The sequence below is a fragment of the Panthera leo genome, chromosome C1, assembly GCF_018350215.1.
Source record: "Panthera leo isolate Ple1 chromosome C1, P.leo_Ple1_pat1.1, whole genome shotgun sequence".
Classification (NCBI taxonomy): Eukaryota; Metazoa; Chordata; class Mammalia; order Carnivora; family Felidae; genus Panthera; species Panthera leo.
This window is the reverse complement of record NC_056686.1, coordinates 120,971,552-120,996,135: the sequence shown is the minus strand read 5'-3', so window position 1 is coordinate 120,996,135 and position 24,584 is coordinate 120,971,552. Positions and strand designations below refer to the sequence as shown.

The window sequence follows — 24,584 nt, the reverse complement described above, 5'->3', positions numbered from 1 at the left end:
AAGAAAATATTGTTTAAGGCTAATGTCCTGTAAAACTCACCAATTATGAAATGAAGGATCTCCTAAAGACAAAATCAGAAGGGTTGACAATTGATTTTCCTTAAAAATTTAGTGTGGCGATGGCTCTTTGTGGCATCAGTTTTATTTTTGTTTTCCCTAAGCTCACCTTCCATTGTATTCTTTTCCCTTACTTTCACACGTTTTAAGTCTATCCTATCTAAAATAAAATTGCAACACTTAGTTGTCAATGATTCTAGCTTTCATCTAGCTTTCATGCAGCTGAAATCTATCTATTCTAGGCCCAGAAAGAGGAAAGAACCGAGGTGACTAACCAATTCTGTGTCTCCTCCTCTCACATCCCACTGGACAGATACACAGCTATCAGTATAGCAGCTTTAAAATTCTGCCATGTAGGAAAACAAATTCTGTCACGCAATAGATCAGTCAAGTAAAGAGTACTCATTAGAAAATATTTTCTTCGGGCACCTGAGTGGCACATTCAGTTGGGCATCCAACTTGATTTCGGTTCAGGTCATGAACCCAGGGTCATGGGATCGAGCCCCATGTCTGGCTCTGTGCTGAGTGTGGAGACTGCTTAAGATTGTCCCTCTCCCTCTCCCCTTCCCCACCTTAAAAAAATATATTTCCCTTCCATTTATTATAACCTTAGTTTTACTGTTAGGGAAAGGCTTTTAAAAATGTACTGTAATTTTAACTATTTACAACATAGTATTTTACAAACAAGAACAATAAAAATAAAAACAGCATATAATTACTCAGGGAAACTCAGCACTTCCTAACAAAGTCAGGACCAAAATCTATGTTTTTTGAACATAAATTCAAGCTCCATACATGAATTTAAGTAGCACTTTGTGAACTTGACCAAACATTGCAGTCTGAACAATTTGATTGTTCTTCACACTTTAATTCAGGTTTGGTATAGGTATTCTGTTAGGTCATAAAGATTGTTTTGTCATTTTAAAGGTCTGTTAAATATCATGTATAAAACTCATCTTCCTTTCTATATTTTACTATATGCCCATATCTTGAACTCTTCATCCATTCAGGCACGTGTAGTGTTGAAGGTATTGAAATAAATGAGGAGCCTGTCTCCCAAGAACTTAACCTCTAAGAAAAGCTTAGTATTAATTTTATTTTTCTACCTGGGTTAGGAAATAAATGTTGTGATCTTTCCACTGCTTAAAACAGATGTAAATGTTCTTTTACCACAGCTTTTGAACAAAATTGTATGTCCCCACTCTCAGCCTTGAAACGCCCTCCTTTCTATGGGTCCCCAGAGTTTTCAGAGACAGAGAGTCAAACAAAATAGTGCAGGAAGATGACTGTACACCTGAACCTAATACAATACCATATGTTAACTATACTAGAATCAAGATTTTTAAAAATTATGTATAAACACTTAGATCTTAAAAAAATTTACAAAGATGAAGATGACACTCAGAGAAAGACAAAAGGGAACAAAATAAACTGGAGCTCACCAATTCTACACGACCAAAATACATGAGTCGTGGCCCCCTCTTATCGGTGGGTGATTTGGAGTACTTCTTTGTGGTCATTCTCACTGCCACGTGTCTTACTATTTCTATCTCACCGAATAAGCAGTATTTTTTGCCTTCATTTGCAGAAAAATAATCTAGTATTTCTTGCTCAACACTTTGTGAAGAATCTCCATCCCGTTCCTGCAATTGTTTGGCTTTTTCCTTATAAGGACAATGCTTAGCATAATTCATGTTCTTTGATAACTCATCTTGAAATAGATATGCATGTAACATACACCAAAAAAGAACAATGAACCCAACTAGATGGAGAAATGTGTTAAGATCTTTGGTAATGTATTGATATCATTTTCTATTCTAACACTGAAAAACTGTAAAGACAATGTTGAAGTTAAACATGGCAATTAAGAGAAAATACCAAAGGAGTGGAATTGTATTTTTTCATTGGGTATTGCAAACTTTAAGGGATTAAAGGTTTTTGTTTATAAAACTCTACAAACATTTATTAATCATTAAGTTTGAAAAATGTGCCTTATTTTAAACTGTATCTTAAGATAATTTGCCTGCCATAAAATGTCTATGACTTAACATTTTGTCTACACTTACATTAGCTTTGAACTCAACTCATTAAACTGCTGTGAACAATGCAATGGGGTTCATATATAAATTGGAAAACTATTATCTTACATATCAACAAAACATTTTACAGTGTGATCTTACTCCAAAGGGTCTGTTCATTAGTTTTATATTTTCTTAGAAGTCTTTAGGTATCATTGGTCCATCTGACATAATACATCATATGACATGACACATTACCTTTATCCACAGATACTGCCCAGTTTGATTTCTGCACAATTGGCCCAAAGCCTTTATATAGTTTTTTTTTTTTTTTTGGTTTTTTAACTGCAAGGAAATATGCTCAATATAAGCAAAACTGCTCACAAACAGAAAAGCAACAGGTTTCTACTGTGTGATGAATCTAAACATTGTTTTACATTTCTTACTATATTTTGTAAAATATTTCAAATACATCATGCCATTTAATGTACACGAAACTCTTGGAGACAAGGATGCCAGTATTTTGCCAGTATTAAAGACAAGGACACAAAGAGTCTTTGAGCCTTAGCGTCTTGCCTATCAACATTCAGAGTAAAGTATGACCATCTGGTCATATTTTTACTAAGTTTAAAAACTGAAGTTAAGGGGTGCCTGGGTGGCTCAGTCGGTTAAGCGGCCGACTTCGGCTCAGGTCATGATCTCGCAGCCCGTGAGTTCAGGCCCCGCGTCGGGCTCTGTGCTGACAGCTCAGAGCCTGGAGCCTGTTTCAGATTCTGTGTCTCCCTCTCTCTCTGGCCCTCCCCCGTTCATGCCCTGTCTCTCTCTGTCTCAAAAATAAATAAACTTTAAAAAAAAATAAAAAAAAATTGAAGTTAATCATTGAAGTGAATCATGTTTTGCTTTCTAATATTTGCAATAAATCCCCAAGCTTCAAAATATAGTCCCTTTATTTAAACTCTAAAGGCTTTTCATTTTTTTTTAATTTATTTTTTTGTGTAAATGTTCTCCATTTTATTTTTATTTTATTTATTTTTTTAAATATATGAAATTTATTGTCAAATTGGTTTCCATACAACACCCAGTGCTCATCCCAACAGGTGCCCTCCTCAATACCTATCACCCACCCTCCCCTCCCTCCCACCCCCCATCAGCCCTCATAAACTAAAGGCTTTTTAAACATCTTTCCGGGGTGCCTGGGTGGCTCAGTCGGTTAAGCCGCTGACTTCGGCTCAGGTCATGATCTCACGGTCCGTGAGTTCGAGCCCCGCGTTGGGCTCTGTGCTGACAGCTCAGAGCCTGGAGCCCATTTCAGATTCTGTGTCTCCCTCTCTCTGACCCTCCCCCGTTCGTGCTCTGTCTCAAAAATAAATAAACGTTAAAAAATAAAAATAAATAAAAATAAAAAAAATAAAAGTCCTTCCATTTTAAACTTCACATGAGTATACTTTCCCTGAAAAAATCTAGGTAAACAGCCTTTTCTGTGTTCAGGTACCACAAACTGTGCTAGGCATAATGATTCATGGTACTCCTCAATGGATAGACAAGTTATATTAGTATCACCTGGGAATCTGGAAAAAATAGCAATTCTGCACTTTGTCCTGAACTAGGCAATTAGAACTCTAGGTACAAGCACGTGGGTATGTGTAGTAAAAATTCCTAATAAACTGATCAAGAGCTAATGCCGTAAAAACTAAATTAAATTAAAAATAAAATCACAAGAAGAGTTAAAGATTGAAGACACCGTGGAAAGACCAAACAGATCTAGATTTGGCTCACAGGATCACCATTAATTATGTGACTTGGGGGAAATGGTGGGAGATCATGATTAGACACTTTCATGGGTCAGTTTATTTACAGTATAGGAGAAATAATTCAGGAAATAAGCCATGCAAAAGACAACTTCATCCCCAGAAAGGTTAAATAAATTCTGGTAGTGTATAGTAAGTAAAATAATGGATCTCAAGTACTTAAACCACAGAAGACATTTTTATTACTTTAATAGGGCTGGGTATGCTAAACAATAAAAATTTATTTTATCACAGTTCTGGAGAATAGAAGTCTAAAGTCAAGGTGTCAGCAGATTTTATTCCTTCTGAGACCTCTCTCCTTGGCTTGCAGTTGGGTTTCCCTCTTGTGTCTCTTCACAGAGTCTTTCTTCTGCCTGGTTCATGTCCCTAGGGTCTCTGTTGTATACTAGTTTTCTCTTATAAGGATACTAGTCAGATGGATTAGGGCCAACCCTAATGTCCTCATTTCAACTGAATCACCACTAGAAAAGCACTATCTCCAAATACAGTTACATTCTGAGACAGTAGGTGTTAGAGATTCAACAGGTAGATTTTCAGAGACAAAATTTAGCCTATAAAAGCATTTAGTAAATTTTAATTGTCCTATGTTTTTTTTTCCTATTTCCTACCTCCTCCTTTACCTAACTCACTGATCTCACATGGCCCCTGTATCTGTTCAGTTCTATTTGCTGCCCAGAAGTTATGTTCCTTAGCAAATGTGATAACCTAGAAGCTTGTTGATGGGAGTTAATTTATGTATTGGTATATACTGGTGCTTCTAAGCAACACATTTATATAAACAAGAAGTCAAGAGATTGGTATCCTTACAAGAGTGAATAGGGTAAAGATTTCTGGTACACAGCTCAACTAAAATTGAAGATGTTCTCAGAAAATTAGATGTTGATGCTCTTTAAATCTATCACATGGACAAATGAACGTTTGAACTATAACTATGTTTGGGCCTAGAGTACCTGTGATTTTATGAGATTCTGCTTTTTTTCCCTTTTCTATATTCTAGAAAGTAAAATAATAAGTACCACTGTAATTGGACATTTTAAAGTTGTATCACTTTTTCCTGCCAGAGACAATGTTCATGCTTTATAACTTGTGTGTCCTTCTTTATTTCTAGTTTTCAAATTTTTCAAACATCTGTGTCTCTCTTTTCTAGTTAACTTTAGTGATGAAAAACCATATTTCCTCAATGTATGCTTAATTTCTCCTTAGTGAGAATTCTACTACAAAAAGAAATTCAGGGTATATTAATGTAGTATGTCTATTTGAGTCAGAAAGTCTTTAGGATTGTCCATTTATTGTGTCAAGAAACAAAATTCAACTGAGTAGTTTAAAGATCTAGTTGGCTTTATTCAGGATTCCTGATTTGGGTAGCATCCCATCTAGCAAATAGAATCCCCAAGGACCTGTACAAAATGGAAGGATTTTATAGGCAGAAATGGGGTGGGACAAGAAGGGTTTTAGCAAAAGAACACAAAAGATTGTTTCAGCCCAGGTCACCTTCCATTAAGTGGAAGATGGGGGCTATGGGAGGGGTCTTAACATGTAGATTACTTCATAGTACTGAACAGGAAATTCCTGATTTTCATTGGTTTAAAATTCCAGTTCTGGGAGAGGCTAGAAGTGCAATTAGGTTAGGCTTTATTAAGTTCTGGAATTTAATATAAGTGACTTCATTTTGGGTCTGTTGTCTTTTTAATGCTTGTTAAACTATTATTAAGTCTCCATAACTGGTTCTGCTAACAGATCCTTTAGCCTTTGTACACCATCTCCAAGACATTTACAAAACACACTATCTGGAAGAAATCCAATAAAGTAGGGCCTGTATGTCAACTTGATCATTGTTCTTTAGAAATGCTTATGGAGGGGCGCCTGGGTGGCTCGGTTGGTTAAGGGGCCGACTTCGGCTCAGGTCATGATCTCGCGGTCTGTGGGTTCGAGCCCCGCGTCGGGCTCTGTGCTGACAGCTCAGAGCCTGGAGCCTGTTTCAGATTCTGTGTCTCCCTCTCGCTGACCCTCCCCTGTTCATGCTCTGTCTCTCTCTGTCTCAAAAATAAATAAAAACGTTAAAAAAAATTAAAAAAAAAGAAATGCTTATGGAAAGTTAATGTATTTTTCTTCCTTTCTCTCATTTGAAAAATGAGTTACAATAATCTCGTATGAACAGTTTTAAATCTTGTTTCATGTTTTCAGTGCATTAGAGAACTTTTCATTTTAAATTTTACAAAGGAAAATGGCATTATACTTTCAGGTTTCTTATCAAGGATTAACAGATACTTTCAGGCTTCTTATCAAGGATTAACAGAAATTTTAATAGGCAACCTGGGTCTTTTCCAAAATTTTGAAATAGTAAGTGCAAAAGCTAAAATTTCTACCACGTGGTCAATTGCTCTTGTTTTGGTCCAATGTGTTGGTATTTACAGGGATGAAGAACCAGGAGGCCAGCTGGTTACAGATAAGTTCCACATTGACTGGGATTCAGTACTTGTTGACACAGATAATGTTATCACGGCACGATTTGATGGCAGAGGAAGTGGATTCCAGGGCCTGAAAATTCTGCAGGAGATTCATCGAAGGTTAGGTTCAGTGGAAGTAAAGGACCAAATAGCAGCTGTGAAGTAAGTGGGTCCGCATTTTCCTACTGTTTTTCCTTTAATGCAGAAGCTAGGTATATGATACATTACCTCTGAATCATGCACTTTAGTACAGCAATCTGTACTTTAGTGAATAGACAATTTTCTAAGTTAGTCATATAGACTTGCATTCATTTCTTCAAGTACTTTTCACTCATCACAGGTAATAAAACAATTATCGAACTTCCACCTCCTTGGAATTAAAATTCACTTTAGATTTATAAAAATTGGAGCAACCTTAATTAAACCACTCTAGTATTTATTTACAATAACCTACAAAGTCTATTATTTCCCAGTTAACTATAATCTTGAACTTTCACAGACACCATTCCCCCGCTGGCAGGAGTGACCTAGAAAACTAGTAGGTTCTTTAAACCAGGACACAGAAACTGGCTGGGATATTGTCAAAATGTAGATCTGTAGGCCTGAAATGGGGTCCCCAATTCGGCATTTGTATCTTCCTACCAGGTGATGCCCAAACAACTGGACCATCACTTAGAGTAGCAAGATAAAGCTCCAACCACTAAAGTATTTCTGGTTTGACTTCTGGGTTTTGTGTGTACATTTGCATGTGTGTGGGTGCCAAAAATGAATTCCCATGTGTGTTTAACTCAAGAGAATATAACGTTTTTTTTTTTTTCCTCATTGCAGATTTCTACTGAAACAGCCATACGTTGATTCCAAAAGATTAAGCATTTTTGGAAAGGTAAATAGAAATGTTATGCATACGTATATAAGCACACAGATTTACATATGTGTATTATACATATAGGTATATACATGTGTTTGTATGTGTGCATATATAATTTCCCCATTTTACTATAATCTCTCTGTACCATTCTTTAAAATGTAATATTATAATTAATACTATATACATTCAGTCATTTGTTAATCCAGCAATTATCTATAATCCAATTGGTGCTGGTATTATAAGTAGAGCAGCAACTAAACAACAACAATAAAATCTGTTTTCGTAAAGCATATCTTCTAGAAAGAAGAACTTGATAAACACATAAATGCAAAACATGGTTTCATATAGCATGAAGTCTTACAAGGAAACCAAAAAACAAAAAAAGTGGACACAAGTTAACTCTAGAAAGGGCTAATGTTCTTAGATTAAGGGGTCAAGTAAGGCCCCTTGGATTAAGTGATATTTAGGCTGATACCTGAATAACAAAAGGGAGCCAATTGTACCAATCTCTTGAGGCAGGGTGTTCTCTATAGAAGGATCAAGTACCACAGCCTTAGGGATGACTTACATGGCTCAGAAACTGAAAGAGGACCAATATTCATAATTAGGTCTGTGGTATTTTCTGCGTTTACTTCTCATTGCAGTAATTTTACGTCAGGTCCGATATCATTTTCACAGTGTGGATAGAGACTCCACATAGATACTCACTGAGCACCTAGTTTATGCATATCACTAGGCTAGATACTATACAGGTACTAAAATGAAAGGAAGGAGGTCTAGTACTATTTTAGTTTGGAGACAAAGAAAATTATTGGTGTTCATGGATTTAAATATAAAACAAGTTTTACTATCCATAAGTGAACTCAGAGATACAGGACCAGAATAACCGACAGTTTTACCGGGGGTAAATTTTTGTGGTATTCACTGACAAATAGGTATATGGAAAGCTATTTAACAAATGAATAAATTGTAAATCAGCCCAAACCACCACCACTCTCCCCTGACTTCAGATACCTGCAGTGTACCATGTCTTTGCTTTATTGTATTCTTGCTCTTCACAATATTCAGGAGATTGACAGGGACAATGCTTCTCTGACACAAGTACAAATAAATAAATGAAAACCTACCCCTATACCTTATTTAATATTGATTTTATTTTTGAGAGAGAGAGAGAGAGACAGAGCATGAGTGGGGGAGGGGCAGAGAGCGAGGGTGACACAGAATCTGAATCAGGCTCCACACTCCATGCTGTCAGCACAGAGGTCAATGCGGGGCTGGAAAAGCAAGAACCCATGAATTCATTACCTCAGCCAAAGTTGGGTGCTTAACGAACTGAGTCACCCAGGCGACCCCCCCCCCATCATTACTAAGAAAGATATTAGCAAAATAATGGAAATGTCTAAGAAAGTGATCATTCCAAAGACATGGAAACACTCAACAAATTAACAAGTGCACACAGTGAAGACTTATCACATGCAAGAGCATGGATGAACCTTGAGGACACTGTGCTCAGTGAAGTGAACCAGTCATAGAGTGACAAATACTGCGTGGTCCCACTTACATAAAATATCTAGAGTAGTCAATTTCATGAAGACAGAGAGTGGAATGGTGATTACCAAGGGCTAGGTGGAGGGGGAAAAATAAAGTTTGTTGCTTAATAGGTAATGGGATCTCAGATTTGGAAAATGAAAAAGTTGTAGAGATTTGTTTCACAATACAGACACTAGACAAGACACAATACACTACATACTACTGAACTGTGCACCTAAAAGTGGTTAAGTTGGTAATACTGTATTAGGTGTTTGTTACCACATACACAGCGCATAAAATTGACAACATTTTACTCTTTAATGGTCCTGAGATATGTAATAATTTACAAAGGACTTAGTTCTTATGTATTTCAAGGCTCTACTTGCTATACACATACATAAGTATAAAAGATCAAATAAGCTACACACACATTCATTATTATGGAAATTTAGATTCAAAAGGTTGTAAAATGCCTTATAGAAAAAGTCTAACATAAATTGGATAGTGAAAGTCATTCAGCAAGTAGAGGACAAGGAAAAGGCTCTCATGTAAATGTTCAAAGAACATGAAATAAAATAATTGACTATAATTAAGGCTCATATAAAGGAATGAAAAGTGACAAAACCAAAATGACGTCTTGGCACAGACCTTAGAAAGTCCTTCATATTAACTAGAAAGCTGAGTGCTAGTCTATAAACAGGAAGAAATAAAGCTCTAGGCCTCAGATTTAGAAGTTCAAAATCCCATATTTATCATTTTATTAGGGGGCTGATGAACCTCAGGGTAATTGACAGTCTAAATATATGAAAGACTGACATAGGATATAAACAAAGAAATATAATTAGATTTTAAATGGAAAAAAATGTTCCATTTCCAATTAACCAAATATGCTTATCTGTGACTGAATTATAATTTAGAAGGTGGCTTTCTGAGCATACAAAGGAACATTGTTAGCTTCAAGACTCCTAAGTCTTGTAATTTTTTTTTCTTGGAATGTACTTGTTTTGTTTCCATATCAAATAAAATAATCCTAAACTCATAAAATTGGCTGGGGACTAATCATCTTGGTTTTCTGGAATTAGATTGTAAATGTACCTGGGGCTGTTTCTTTCTCTGTTGGAAATTTTTAATTAATATTTACATTGATTTAATCAAGACTATCAAGATTTTTCCATTTCTTCCGAAGTCAGTTTTAGTACTTTTAAAATAATTGTTTCCATTTCATATATATTTAAAGACTATTTTTAAAGCATAGTATATATTGTCTTACTATACATTTAATCATTTCACTGTGGTGATAAGGTCTCATTTGACTCCCAGTTTGGTTTATTAGTGCCTTTCTGCCTTTGCTTGTCTTAGGTTTCATGCACAGTCTCTCTTACTTGCTCTTTTCTCCCTGCTTGACTCCCTTCCATCCCCCATCCCACCTCCTTTTTTAATGAACCGTATTTTGGCTTAGCTGTTCTCATCTTTGTTTTTGATTTCCCTAATTTCTGCCCTTACCATCATTATTTTCTTTCTTCTACTTTTTAAATCTATTTTGTTCTTAAATTATTGAGTTGAATGTCTAGCTTATTAACTTTCAGCAGTCTTCCTTTCATTTGAGTCATAAAATCCCTTTGCATTAGTCCCTCAGGTTTTTCCCACCAGTGCCAACAGGTGGCTATCCCCAGAACCTAACCTAACCTTACATAATGTGTCATAATTTTAATGTTCATTCTATCAAGAAATCATATCTAAATGTTAATGGTAAGAAAACTTCTAGAAAAAAATTTCTCGCTTATATGTTAAAAAAAAAAAAGGAAAAGACTAACTAAATGAATTGAAAATGGATGGCAAAATTCAAAACCTATAAACATGATACATAGAATGGATATTGCTATGATTACCAGGCTACATCAATGGGGAATAAAATTAATTCATTCCATAAACATTTATCAAGTGTGTACTATGTGCCTAGTATGTCTGAATGTGCTGGACATACAGCAGTCACAAAAACAAACAAGTTTTCTTGAATTTCTAGTTCGGTGAGTAAAGATAAATAAAAGACAACTTACTTAGTACAATATATGAAATGTCAGTTAATGATAGGACAATTCAGAAAAATAAAGCAGAGAGGCAGATAGGTGGCCCAAGATAAAGATAAGGTAGCAATTTTCATTCATAAGACAGGAAAGATTTCACTAGGAAATCATGTTTGATCTAAGTCAGGGAAATTTGAGGACGCAAGAAACACAGATATCTAGGAACGAAAAAAATATATATATAAAGAAAGAAAAAAAAAGTATAAACATAGGAATATGGAAACTTGTTAAAACTTTACTTAGGGAGGTAATTATTTAAAACTATAAAATATTCTCCATTGGGATAGGTCTTGTTACTAACATGGAGTCACTTCTAAAAGGTTGAAGCTTTTAATATATAGAATATGAAGGAAACAATCAAGGCAGAATTGTAAGAATTGTGATAAAATTTGTGATCACATTAAACAAATAAAGATTTAATGCAAAATAAAACTGCAATAAACTGTTACTCCTAACGTGCAGTATTTTTATTTCAAATTAATTCATTGTGTACTATAAGTGATATGTGGTTTACAAAGAATCACGAATCTGAGGATAGGAAATATCTTTTTTGTTGTTAATTTTTTTATTCTTTATTTTTGAGAGAGCAAGGAGCAAGCACATGTGGGGGAGGGGCAGAGAGCGAGAGAAAGAGAGAGAGAGAGAGAGACACACACACACACACACACACACACACACACACACACATACACACACACACACACCGAATCCTAAGCAGGCTCCAGGCTCTGAGCTATCAGCCCAGAGCTTGATGCAGGGGTCAAACCCAAGAGTCCTGAGATCATGACCTGGGCTGAAGTCAGATGCTTAACTGACTGAGCCATCCAGGCGCCCCAGGAAATATCTTTTTTTTTAATTCTATCAGTATATCTTTTTGACTATTCATGAACTCTCTCGGGAATACTCAAAAAACTCAATGATTACCTTAAAACACAAGGCACATGAAAATGTTAGCTCAGTAAAATGGTATTACAGACTCTACTGCCTGCTCCTCTAAGTCCATCTACCTATTAGATTCAGTTTCTTCTACTATGGGTATATCTTTTTTAAGATAAAAAAAATCTCAGGAAACATTTCCATACTTTAAATTCACCAGACAACAACTTATAAAAAATAGATTCTAATGCTAAAATGCTTTGCAAATGGAAAGGACATAACAACGAATGGAAAAATACGATCACTGAGAAACCAATGAAATGACAGACAGCACAACTGAACAGAACAGCCTAAGTATTAACTACTTTTGATCTATAGCAAATAAAAAACACCCCCTATTTGATTAAATCAATATGATGACCCACATTTTCTGGCATCTTCCTGATAATTATCTTCTGATAATTAAAGTTATAATACTGTATCCAGCTAGAACTTATATCTGATTTCCACCCTATTCCAGAATGTATTTTTTCAGAACCCTTTCATGATCTATTCTTGCATTCAGTGAATAAATATAAAATGGCAGAGAGGAAGGTGAGCAATTAAAATTTAATTTATTCTAACGCCTCCCAGTGTTTATTTTTCTTTTAAAAATAGAAGTTATTTTGTTGAAATAAATTAAACTAAAGCAGTATTTTGGGGTTAGGTTTTTGAATGCTATAGAGAGAATTTTATTTAACAGCTTTCACTATCATTAAGTCTTAAAGAGTATTTAGCTTCATTAATCTCAAATTTTCATGTAAAAAGTGGTAAAATGTAACTCTTTGGGCAGCAACAATGATTTACAGCCCTGGTTTCACTTTAGAATCACACGGAAAACCCTACAGCCCATTCTCCACAGATTGAACTGTTTTCGAGAACATTGCTATATATGTTTAAATCTCCACTGGTGTAGGGAATGCTGATTGAAGCTAGGGAGATGTTTGGGCAGGGATATTCATTATATTATTATATTGTAAGAACTTGTTATTGAAAATGTGGAGCAACAGCCTAGGCATCCCCTGGAATCTACTGAATTAGAATAGGCATTTTAACAAGATCTCCAAGTGATTTGAATGAACTTTCGAATTGAAAGGCATTGTTCTGGAATCTGCCCCTTCTCTGGAAGACACCATTCGATTTAATTCCTGGAGAGAATCAGACTGAGATTTATGTGAAATGGGAGTAAAAAACAAACAAACAAAAAGCATAATACCAATTTATTAATTTATATTAGTAAATTGTGATGTATAGCTGTTCTGTGGATTGGAATATTCACCCATTCTCTCAAAGTAGTCAGGTTATATAAACAACCAAATTATTATCAATTCAAAGTCTGCTGTAATTCCATTGTGGAACTAGAACCAGAAAAGTTATCAACAGAGGTGTGCATCAACTGAGATACATTTTTCACTGTGGAAACAGTGTTGCCCCATGGGACATACTTGAAACCTCTTGGGTTGCAACATCTTGGTCTTACCTCCCTGATCAAGAACAAGGAACAATATGCTGGAAAAGCTCCCTTTAAGGACAGAACTTTTAGGGGTTTTCTACACTTTTGCTCTATAATAGTTACTTACTTACTTGCTTTGCAGAACTCATCCCATCCCTGCATATTTCTGAAGGGGAGAATATGCCATCCCAGAAAATGCCTCTTTGGCATAAGGATTATTTTGAGCTGATTCTTTTAAAAAACAGCAGACACAGGAGAAGCTTTGGAAACAGAAGTTACTCTTTTGTAAGAGACATTTACATGTATAAAGGAAATCTCCGTTTGTGTCTCCCTCCCTGAACCAGGATGAAAAGATTGACTCTAAATCATAAAGAAACCCTTATTAACAGAAGGCACTGACTGCAAATCAGACTTAAATCTGCCTAACCAACCTTATCCTCGTTTATAGTTCTTTTCCTGGTAACCTCCCATAACAGCTCCCTCCAACATCTATCTTTTTCTTTTTTAATGCTTATTTTAAAAGAGAGTGAGAAAATGTGTATGAGTGTGGGGGGGGGGGGGTGATGAGAGAGAGAGAGAGAGAGAGAGAGAGAGAGAGAGAGAAGGGAGGGAGGGAGGGAGGGAGAGGGAGAGGGAGAGAAACAAAGAGAGAATGCCAGGCAAGCTCGGTGCTGTCAGTCCAGAGCCTGATGTGGGGCTCAATCTCAGGAACCGAACCATGAGATCATGACCTGAGCCAAAATCAAAAGTCCAGTGCTTAACTGACTGAGCCACCCAGGCACCCCACGCTCAACATCTTTCTTTTGTCTTTGGCTAACTATGGTATTTAAGGTGGTGGCTTGGGCCATTTTTAAGGAGTTATTCAGTTTCACTGGGTATCTCCCATGTGTACATGAGGTATGCATGTTAATAAACATTTTTTCTCTTTTTTTCCTTTTTTTTTTTTTTTTTTTTTTTGAGAGAGAGAGAGAGGGAAAGAGGTCACACAAGAGGCAGAAGAAGAGAGAGAGAGAATCCCAAGCAATATGCCCAGTTCAATTCCACGACTGTGAGATCATGACCTGAGCCGAAATCAAAAGTTGGACATTCAACTGAGCCACACAGGCACCCCCCCCCAATTGTTTTTTCTCTTGATAATCTTTTATTACAAGGCATCAGCAATGAATTCAGAGGATTGAGGGAAACTGTTCTTCCTTTCCACTTCTTTCTTTATATGTGTTAACACTCTTAAGCCTACTACTTCTGAATTTTGCTGACCTAAGGATATTTTTATATCTTACAAAAACAATAAGTAAAGGCACTCTGTGATGGCTTATGTCTATAAAGGATAATTTTACATCCCTCAGTTCCCAATTGTTGGAGAAGCTTTGCTCAAGCTTCTGGGTACTAGCCAACTAATCTAGGACAAAACAGACATGTGCAAAGGATGAAAAATCATTTTCCCTCTACCCTTCTGAACTCTTGTCTGAGACCCCTGTAATAAAAGACAGATCCACAAGAGAAAAACAACAGAAGTTGATTGACATGTACACCTCACGCATGTATACATGGGACATACCCAGGTAAAGTGAGTAACTCTCTCAGGTGAGTTTAGAATTCAGGCTTACATACCATCTTAATAGAGAAAGGGGAGTGGGATATAGGCCTTTTAGGAGACTGATTATTAGCAAAGATGAATGGGACCTTAGAAGAACAGATAGGAAATGTGATACTTTGTGACAATCTCTCCAGGTGTGTTGTGGACTTCTAGTGACGAGTCAATCTTCCTTAGTTGATGACACTCCCAGGAAGGGGATCTATGACAATTGAGTTCTTTCTGGAGGATCTGTCTTTAGGCAGATAGCGGGAGTTCAGAGAAAGGCTTTCCCTGTCATTTCTTATTCTCCAAGTGCCTGCAGCTCAAAATAATCAATAGGCAAAGTGGTGTATTTTGGGGTGGCATATTCTGCTACTCTTTGTTCTCTCAGATACTTCGGTAATCTCTGACTGCATTTAGGACTTTGATGTCAATTATTTAAAAATCATCCCAATTTTTAAATAATAGTCCAAATAAGCATAAATGAGATTCTGTATTTCGCATCTCAAGAATTTAGTGAAGACAGATTACTATTGCATAGGACAACACTAATATCATCTGGTAATCTTTAAAGTAGACCTCATCATGAACAAATTACATCAGAATTTCTGAGGCTAAGGCCTGGGTATTCATTGTTTTTGTATCTCCCAGGATACTCTGATATCTAGCAAGATGAAGAACACTGCTCAGAGTACAGCTAAAAATTAATTTATAAAATGAATATATAACTCAGTAGGTCATTCCCTTAGCCCAAATCTATTAAATTGTTAAAATCTCTTCTGGAATTTTCCTGGACAAATCATGGACTACAAAAGAAAACTGGACATCTTGATTTTTTTTTTAAGAATTTAAATTAGTTCAGGGTGCCTGAGTGGCTCAGTCAGTTAAGCGGCCAACCTCGGCTCAGGTCATGATCTCGCGGTCCGTAAGTTCAAGCCCTGCGTTGGGTTCTGTGCTGACAGCTCAGAGCCTGGAGCCTGTTTCAGATTCTGTGTCTCCCTCTCTCTGACCCTCCCCCGTTCATGCTCTGTCTCTCTCTGTCTCAAAAATAAATAAACGTTAAAAAATTTTTTAATAAAAAAATAAAAAAAGAATTTAAATTAGTTCAAAAGCTTTGCAGGAGGACATTTAAAAATTAAATTTGAAAAATAATCCAACTCATGTAACTAGTAATATTATTTATCAATCTCATTTCATTCAAATAGTGAATTGTGTGGGACTGAAAGCAGAATCTGTATTTGTGAAAATAGATTATAAATATTTAATTCTTATTTCCTATTTCTACATAACCATCATTTTTAAATATTTCACTAAATATACATATGTAATTTGCTGAAAATGATGTGTGAGTTAATAAGGGCTATATTTCCCTAGCTTTGAATGGTTTGGAGTTGTTCCCAAATATACTACATGAGATGAGAGAGCAAACATTGGACACTGGTGATATATAATTAATTTTATATTTTCCCTAAAGTTATTAAAATAGCTTGTTAAAAATTTAAATTATTTTCCAATTTTTCAGCTGGACAAAGTGTATCTTAGTGTATTCTTTTCTCAAGTCTGAGACATCAGAAGACATTCTGTTATGCATATTACCAAATAGTGATCAAAAGCTAAAATTATCTCCAGGGATAATTGATGCGCGCGCGCACACACACACACACACACACACACCACATGCATTATTATTATTATTATTGTTATTTTTTAATTTTGCCAGGGGTATGGAGGCTATATTGCATCAATGATCTTAAAATCAGATGAAAAGCTTTTTAAATGTGGATCAGTGATTGCACCCATCACAGACTTGAAGTTGTATGGTGAGTACTTCCCACAAATTGACCTAATGTATTGATTTGTAAAAAAAAAAAAAAAAAGAAAATCCCAATGCAGAAGAGCTCAGTTGACCTCACTTATTGTGTGCTATCAGAGATGTTTTCAGCTGTTTATCACCTCACTGATTCAATCAATTTTACTGGAGCATGTGAAATGTAGAAATCAAATAATGAAATAAGCTAGTCAAATGATTTTTAAATTCTAAAATTTCTGTTTTCTTGGGTCACAGCCTCAGCATTCTCTGAAAGATATCTTGGTATGCCATCTAGGGAAGAAAGCACATACCAGGTAACAAAATTTAAAATAATCTAGAAAGAGTATACTTGTTCTAAAAATTCAGTCAAATTACAAATATAAGTAGATCTATATAGAGATATTTGTGCTTTCCTTATAGGCATCCAGTGTCCTCCATAATATTCATGGCTTAAAAGAAGAAAATATATTAATAATTCACGGGACTGCTGACAGTAAGTATCGTATTTGCTGCTACTGCTTGATGGGGTCTGACCTTGAACAAAGGGGTACATCTATGAACTTACTTACAAAGGACCCTGTAAACTTTCTGAAGGTGATAGCAGAGGATAGCGGCACAAAGAAGTCAATTTGTGATAGGGAGTAGGAAGAAGGAAGTCAAGACCAAGAAGAAAGGAAGTTGTGAGTCTCAATGACAACACCATCCAATAAAACTTTCTGGGATGATGGGAATGTTCTGTACTTGTGCTGTGGAACACTACAGCCACCAGCCACATATGGCTCTTGAACACTTGAAATGTGTTTAATATGATCAGGAACTGAATTTTAAATTGTTTAATTCTAATTAATTAAAAATTTAATAACCACATATGGCTGGTGACTGCCACTGTGGCGTTACTCAGCACACTTCAAATGGAAACTAGCCGAGAAAACAACAGGATAGCAAAAAGATGCCAGCACTGAGATAAAATTCTGATGAGATCACTCATTTAAAGTTAACACAAAAAACTTTCTAAAGAGCCCTTTTATATCACTTCTCCTTTTTTCATCACTTTAAACACTGGATATGGATGTGATTGATATTACTAGTAATAAATATAATTTTATATTCTCTTTGAAGTGTTTAGGGTTCAAAGAATTTATATATATATTTATTATTTTATGTGATACTTTACAACAGAATGCTGAGTATTTATAGCTCCATTCACAGATGAGAAAAATCAATTTCAAGGAGGAAACTGATTTAACAAAGGCTGTGTGGCTCATGAGCAGAGTCAAAGCCTTGAATCAGTATTTCCTAACACCTGAACTTGATTTTGTTGGCCTACCCTGCCCCGACTCTGTAGTTTTACCCTAATTTACAGACAATATCCCTAAAAAGGTCTTATAGCAAAGGCTATATAAGCTGTTTACCTTAACTTAAAGTATGTCAGGACATGATTAGAGTGTAGATCAATACTGATGTATGTATGTGTGTGTGTGTATGCATATATATATACACACACACGTGTTTATATATATACACATGTATATGTATATATATATATAAATACACAGTCTACAGCATATAACGTATGTGTATATAGTGTGTATATATAGTGTATACTTCAAATACACACACCACGTATAATGTATTATTCACTACGTAAATTTACACAGTATGTGTATATTTGAATAAACAGGTAAATGGACAAGAAGAAACAAATCACCCTTAGGTATAATTCCAAATAATTTATGTAGGTACACTCCCTCAAGGAAGCAAAGCTTTAACTCTCCTCCCTTACCCCTTAAGAATGGGTTGTACTTAGTGATTTGCTTCTAAAGAGTACTGTACGGAAAAGGGGGAAAAGAGGGAAAAGAGTGACTTTACAATAGAGAAACTCAATAAATAACATCTCAGCCAGGTGATCAAGGTTAACATCTCAGCCAGGTGATCAAGTAACGTTGATGGTATGCACCTTTGACATCAGTTCATGAGAAAGGCATTCTCTATGGTCTTGTCCCAAAAACCCATTACCTCAGTCTACCCACGAGAAAAACATTAGACAAACCCAAATGAGGTATATTCTGCCAAACATTTGACCTGTACTCCTCAGAATTGTCAAGGTCATCAAAAACAAGTCTGACGATTTCTCATTGATCAGAAGAGGTTAAGGAGTCATGATATCTAAATGTTTCTTAATTGTAACAAATGGGCCATAATAATGTGAGATGTTAACAATAGGGGGATTTGGGTAAGGGACATACATGGACTCTCTGTATGGTCTTTTCAACTTTTCTGAAAATCTCCAAAAATTATAAAATTTTAAAAAATACTTAGATGACCTCATACCTGTGTTGGGTTAAATATAGGAAAAAGAGGATAAACATTTTGAGACATTAGAATCTTGTTCTAAGGTATTAAGATCTTACATGTATATTAATAGTGGCAACAAAAAATAGAAATCAAGTGTTGAGTATATGTCAGAAAATATACCAAAAGCTCTTAAGATTACACTATCCTTTTTTCACAAAAACGTTGCATAATAGGTATTATTACTCTTAACTGATTGGGGAAGTAAATATTATGGAATGTATCTAACCTGCCAAATATCACACAACTACTAATTCATAGAAAGGGGGTTTGAATCTGTCATGAAGGCTCCTTTTCATTGTGCTCTGAAGCGTCAGTTGTGAGAATAAGTTCTCTTGGGTGTTAAATTATTTTACATCTGGTCATTACCCTAGAATGTATTAGTGCTATCCAAATGTCTCTGTCAATGTGTTGCAGCTATTAAAATCATGTTCTTCCTGTCTGACTCAGTCATGGATCTGGGTTTTCACCCCACTGATAACATGCTAGCAGAGGTTCAGCACTGGCCACTTCAGAGGAAAAGCACCTGTGCGTGAATGCGCGCACCTGTGCGTGCATGCGCGCGCGTGCGCGCACACGCGCACACACACACACACACACACACACACACACACACACACACACACACACTCTTATACACCCACCACATACATACACCTCATAAGGGCCTGGTGGATTATAGGTGCTCAATGGTATTGTAATAGTACTATTATTAATATTACCCCCAAAAACTATCAACAAATTAGTTCACAAAGACAATCAGACCCTTAATACTCCTGTTTTAGGATGGGGGCTAGTGATAAATTCCAACAGGATTCACACCAGAAACTAAACAAATAAAATCTAACTATAAGATATATTTGTACATTTATCTTCTCAGCTGAATCCATACAGTGAAATGACAGAGTCCTTTTCAAACTTTTTTTTCGATAATAAACAACTGAGCTCTGTTAGGGATCGTTTTACCTTAATCATTGTGTCCCCCCCCCCCCATCAGCATTTCTCATAACTGTTACATTTACAGGGTGATTTTCAAACTTACTTAGAAGTAACATGATGGGGCGCCTGGGTGGCTCAGTCGGTTGAGCGACCGACTTTGGCTCGGGTCATGATCTCGCCGTTCATGAGTTCGAGCCCCTCATCAGGCTCTGTGCTGACAGCTTGGAGCCTGGAGCCTGCTTGGGATTATGTGTCTCCTTCTCTCTCTGCCCCTCCCCCACTCACACTTTGTCTCTCTCTCCTTCAAAAGTAAATAAACATTAAAAAAAATTTAAAAAAAAAAGTAGTAACATGGTCTTAACAGAAGACCATGGGGGAGGGGAAGGAAAAAAAAAGTTAGGGAGGGAGCCAAACCATAAGAGACTCTTAAAAACTGAGGGTTGATGGGGGAAGGGAGGGTGGGTCATGGGTATTGAGGAGGTGACCTGTTGGGATGAGCACTGGGTGTTGTATGGAAACCAATTTGACAATAAATGTAATATTAAAAAAAAAAAAAGAAGTAATATGGTAATACTCTAAGTACAAAAGGAAGAAGTTGAAAAAGATCTTGGGTAGATTTTAAAAAGATTTAAGTGATCTTTTGGAATCTTTTATTGTCTACTATGTAGTAGGATTAAGCAGCATCATAGAATTAGAGCAATGAAGGAGATTAAACTATTTAAGTCCAACCTAGTTTGATAAAGACACCTAAAGGTTAGCTTAAAAGTTATTTAAAGAAATTTAAAGATGCACAAAGTATAGGAATAAATAGCCAGGCAGCATCTGAGCAAAGTGCTGTACAAAGAGGTTTGAGTGATCCATCTGTCTTCAGAGCTAGTTAGGGCAATTTACACAGCCCCAAGCTACTGTGCCGTGTATTTCAGAGTTTTGGACCTCAGGTTCAGGCAGAGAGGGAAGACAGAAGGAAACAGGAGAAACCTGTATGATCCCCATTAAATACTGAGTCCTTCAATAATGAGATGTAGAGTCTAATTTCTTAACATGGAATAATTTTTTCCAATTTAAAATAAAACAAAATGTCAGTATCTGACAGAGACTGGGCCCCAGTAATCCTCAGAGAGGAACGGAAAGATGGTTTGCTATATTACCATACAGATAGATATTCAGTGTGTTAAATAGTTGTAATGATATAACATATTTGAACAATTAGAAATAAACAGATGATAAAGTAAATTTAAATACCATCCTTTACAATAAGTACAGCCTCAGTAGTAGCTCCTGTGTCAATCTATTTTTTTGTAATGTTTAGTTTTTTTTTTTTCATAAACCTCAAAGTTTTATCAGCATCGTATCTTACTGGCTTTTGAGTTGATGTGCAATGTATGTGAGGTAACATAATCTTTTTAAAAAATGATTTAAAACATTCTGATCCTAACAAATGTATTTGCATTGAATAATATAATTTAATTTCTTACAGCAAAAGTCCATTTCCAGCATTCAGCAGAATTAATCAAACATCTAATAAAAGCTGGAGTGAATTATACTATGCAGGTAAGCCACTTTTTCACAAGACTGTTTTCCTACCTTGGTTTTTAGTTATGGGATACAGAACACAGCTTCTGTACTACTCTGTCTCCCATGCTATTATTTTTAACTGTGATTTTTACGTATCAAAGATTGTGGGCTGTTTTCCCGTTACCATGCTGAGAAGGCAGATCAGCTCATGCTTGATAACTAAATTGAATAAACTTCCAAAAGCATCTTTTTCCTCTCAGACTTTTATCTCTATCATGAATAACGAATTGTCTTAAAGGCTTAATGTTCTATTTCCCTTCTAGTCCCTTTATCATCCTTTATTACGTGCGCAACCACATATAGTAAATGGTATCCAAGACTTACTTTATAGCGATCACTAGGCTAGATGGATCAATACGACAGATCTTACACCTTTAAGGAACTTTCCATCTGAGGGAGGAGTCACAGAAGGGGGAAAAGAAGTGATTTTCATTTTTCAGCATTTTAAAGAACCAAAAGTAGTTCAACATTTCTACAACGCACGTACCAGGGTTAGGATGATGACCCATGGAGATATAGAGATAGATGGTAGGTCATGCCACAATACGAAGGAGTAGGAGGCTTTCGTCACAGCAGTGAGGCACCATCTAAAAAAAGTTATACTTAGATACTTGCTTCAGCAGCACATATACTGAAACTGGAACAATACAGAGAAGATTGGTAGGGCCCCTGCACAAAGATGGCATGCAAATTCATGAAGCGTTCTATATTTTTTGTATGAAACTGGTGAATTACTGTGCTGTGCATCTGAAACCAACATAATACTGTAAGTCAACTGGAATTAAAATAAAAACTTGAAAATATTAAAAAAGTAAAAAATAAGTGATGTCATGTTAATAGTAAAAGTAATAAAAAGTTTAAGAAATAAAAAAAAATAAAAACTGTACACCCAGGAATTGACAAATATTTATATTTGTAATTTTAGAAAAATTACTAATGTCTTTTATATTGGAGGGGTCATTGTCAAGATAAAATTTGTACCGGACAAGATTAAACAGACAAGGAAGACTTTATTTAAGACTATTGCAAAAGGGGAGAGAAATTAAATCTTTTGAAATAGAGGGCTGGAGAGTATTTAATAACTCAGGTGGAGGGAATCATAGGTCATCTGTGTGTGGTAATTCACCTTACCAAAAGGAAAAGTAAACTTTGTTTATGACAAAAGGTAGTTTTACAACTTGGAGGAGGGTTTATCCCCTTCAATATTTACATTTAGGAGAAATGGCTTTTAGGTCCTTGAGAAGGACATTTCCTAAATTGTAAAAGTGGCACTACTGAAGAAGATTTACACACAAAGGGACAGAGAATTTACAAAATTGCGAGTTTTCTAGAGCGAATGCTCTTAAGAAAAGAAAGGTCAGGGCCCTATAGTTGGGAAGAAACTTTAAAATTTAGTCAAGCTGAGGGGAATGTTAGTGTTCTTAGCCAACACGAACACAGAGAGCTCTACTTTTTTTGACCAATGAATTTTGATTTAAATACATAGAAAATTGTATTTTATCTCAATTATTACCATGGGATCATAATTACAAAAAGAAAAGCTGGGCACAAAGAACTCAAGAGTTAAATTAGGTTAGATTTTGGTCAGATATTACTTTCCAAAGTTCCCTTGCCATTGGGCTAAAGGAATGAACTCTGAGGGACAGTATCTATTTGGTAACTTTAAATCTCTTCCTCCCTCAATATCTTAGATCTACCCAGATGAAGGTCATAACATATCTGAGAAGAGCAAGTATCATCTCTACAGCACAATCCTCAGATTCTTCAGTGATTGTTTAAAGGAAGAAATACCCGTGTTACCACAGGAACCAGAAGAAGATGAATAACGGACCCTATTTATATAGAACTGAAGGGGATATTGAGGCTCAATGGAACCTAACCAAGAGACTGTAATATTGTACATGCTCCAGAATTCCAAGGGCAGCTTAAGGAGGTGACACTGGAACAGCACACTCAGAGACAATGAACTAGAATTTGAAACCAGATGTCCAAGTCTACTGTGTTGCTAAGGGTGCAGAACCTGTTTCTTTGTGTAAGGAAGGTCTAAGGGTTGGTTTCCTGGGAGAAATTAGTTTTGCATTAAAGTAGGAGTAGTGCATGTTTTCTTCTGTTATCCCCCTCTTTGTTCTGTAACTAGTTGCTCTCATTTTAATTTCAGTGGCCACCATCATCTTTGCATAGGATGCACACTTACTTATCAGTACCACACCCCTGATCTTTGATGGCTGAGCTGCAATCTAACACCTTACTGTATCTTTACAAGTGCAATTCCTTCATTGTCTATTATTATGCTTACGAAAATATTCAGTTAATAAAAAACAGAGTATTTTATGTAATTTCTGTTTATAAAAAGACATTATTAAATGGGTCAAGGGTCATATAGAAATACGGATTTCAGCACCTTCCAAAGTTCAGCCAGTTATCAGTAGATACAGTATCTTTAAAACAACACACGAGTGTATGTCTCACAATATATAGACACACGTGTGCATATACAGTCAATAAATCTATCTTTACATGTTATTCATGCTACAAAGGATAAACTTCTGATGAATTAGAAGAGATGCTCTTTTACAGGCTGTAATGGATGCTTTGTTTAATGAGCCAAATATGATGAAACATTTTTTCCAATTCAGACTCTAGCTGTTGCTTTCCTATAAATGTTTGGGTTGTGTTTGGTATCGTTTTTAGTGGTTACTAGTTTTCTAGTTGCAATTTAATTTTTTGAATATGATACCTTGTCACATGTAAATTAGATACTTAAATATTAAATTATAGTTTCTGATAAAGAAATTTTGTTAACAATGCAATGCCACTGAGTGCTATTTTGCTCTTTTGGTGGAGAAGGCTTTTTTTAAAACACTTGGTCCTTTTACTTCTCTCTCTCAATGCAGAATCAATTCTCATTTTCATTGTAAAAGCAAAGAGCTGGATTATTTCATTCGCCAGTTCCTATTAGTATTCTGTTCCTGCCCACTTCATCTGTTACTGTTTAATTTAAATCCTTCTGGTGAGAATTAGAAATGAAATATTTTTTATTCATTGGCCAAAAAGTTCACAAACAGCAGTGTTTGCTATTTGAGTTGAAGGCACAAATGCATTAATTCCTGTGCTGTATTGACTTGCAGTAGTAAGTAACTGAGAGTGTAAAA

General features: G+C 35.8%; 1 protein-coding gene and 1 non-coding gene across 2 annotated transcripts in view; both read left to right on the top strand.

Moving 5' to 3' along the window:
* The window catches only part of DPP10 (dipeptidyl peptidase like 10), a 640,702-nt gene extending 616,680 nt beyond the window's left edge, over nucleotides 1–24,022 (top strand). Inside the window, exons 20-26 of the mRNA XM_042948503.1 lie at nucleotides 6,298–6,492; nucleotides 7,159–7,213; nucleotides 16,477–16,576; nucleotides 16,822–16,880; nucleotides 16,987–17,059; nucleotides 21,335–21,408; nucleotides 23,124–24,022. Of these exons, the coding sequence (XP_042804437.1) occupies nucleotides 6,298–6,492; nucleotides 7,159–7,213; nucleotides 16,477–16,576; nucleotides 16,822–16,880; nucleotides 16,987–17,059; nucleotides 21,335–21,408; nucleotides 23,124–23,258 (691 nt within the window). The 3' untranslated portion in view covers nucleotides 23,259–24,022. The remainder of the gene's footprint in view (nucleotides 1–6,297; nucleotides 6,493–7,158; nucleotides 7,214–16,476; nucleotides 16,577–16,821; nucleotides 16,881–16,986; nucleotides 17,060–21,334; nucleotides 21,409–23,123) is intronic.
* Nucleotides 22,044–22,146, top strand: LOC122228951. The gene has a single exon (XR_006206834.1). It is a non-coding gene; the product is annotated as a U6 spliceosomal RNA (small nuclear RNA).
* Nucleotides 24,023–24,584: the final 562 nt, after the last annotated feature.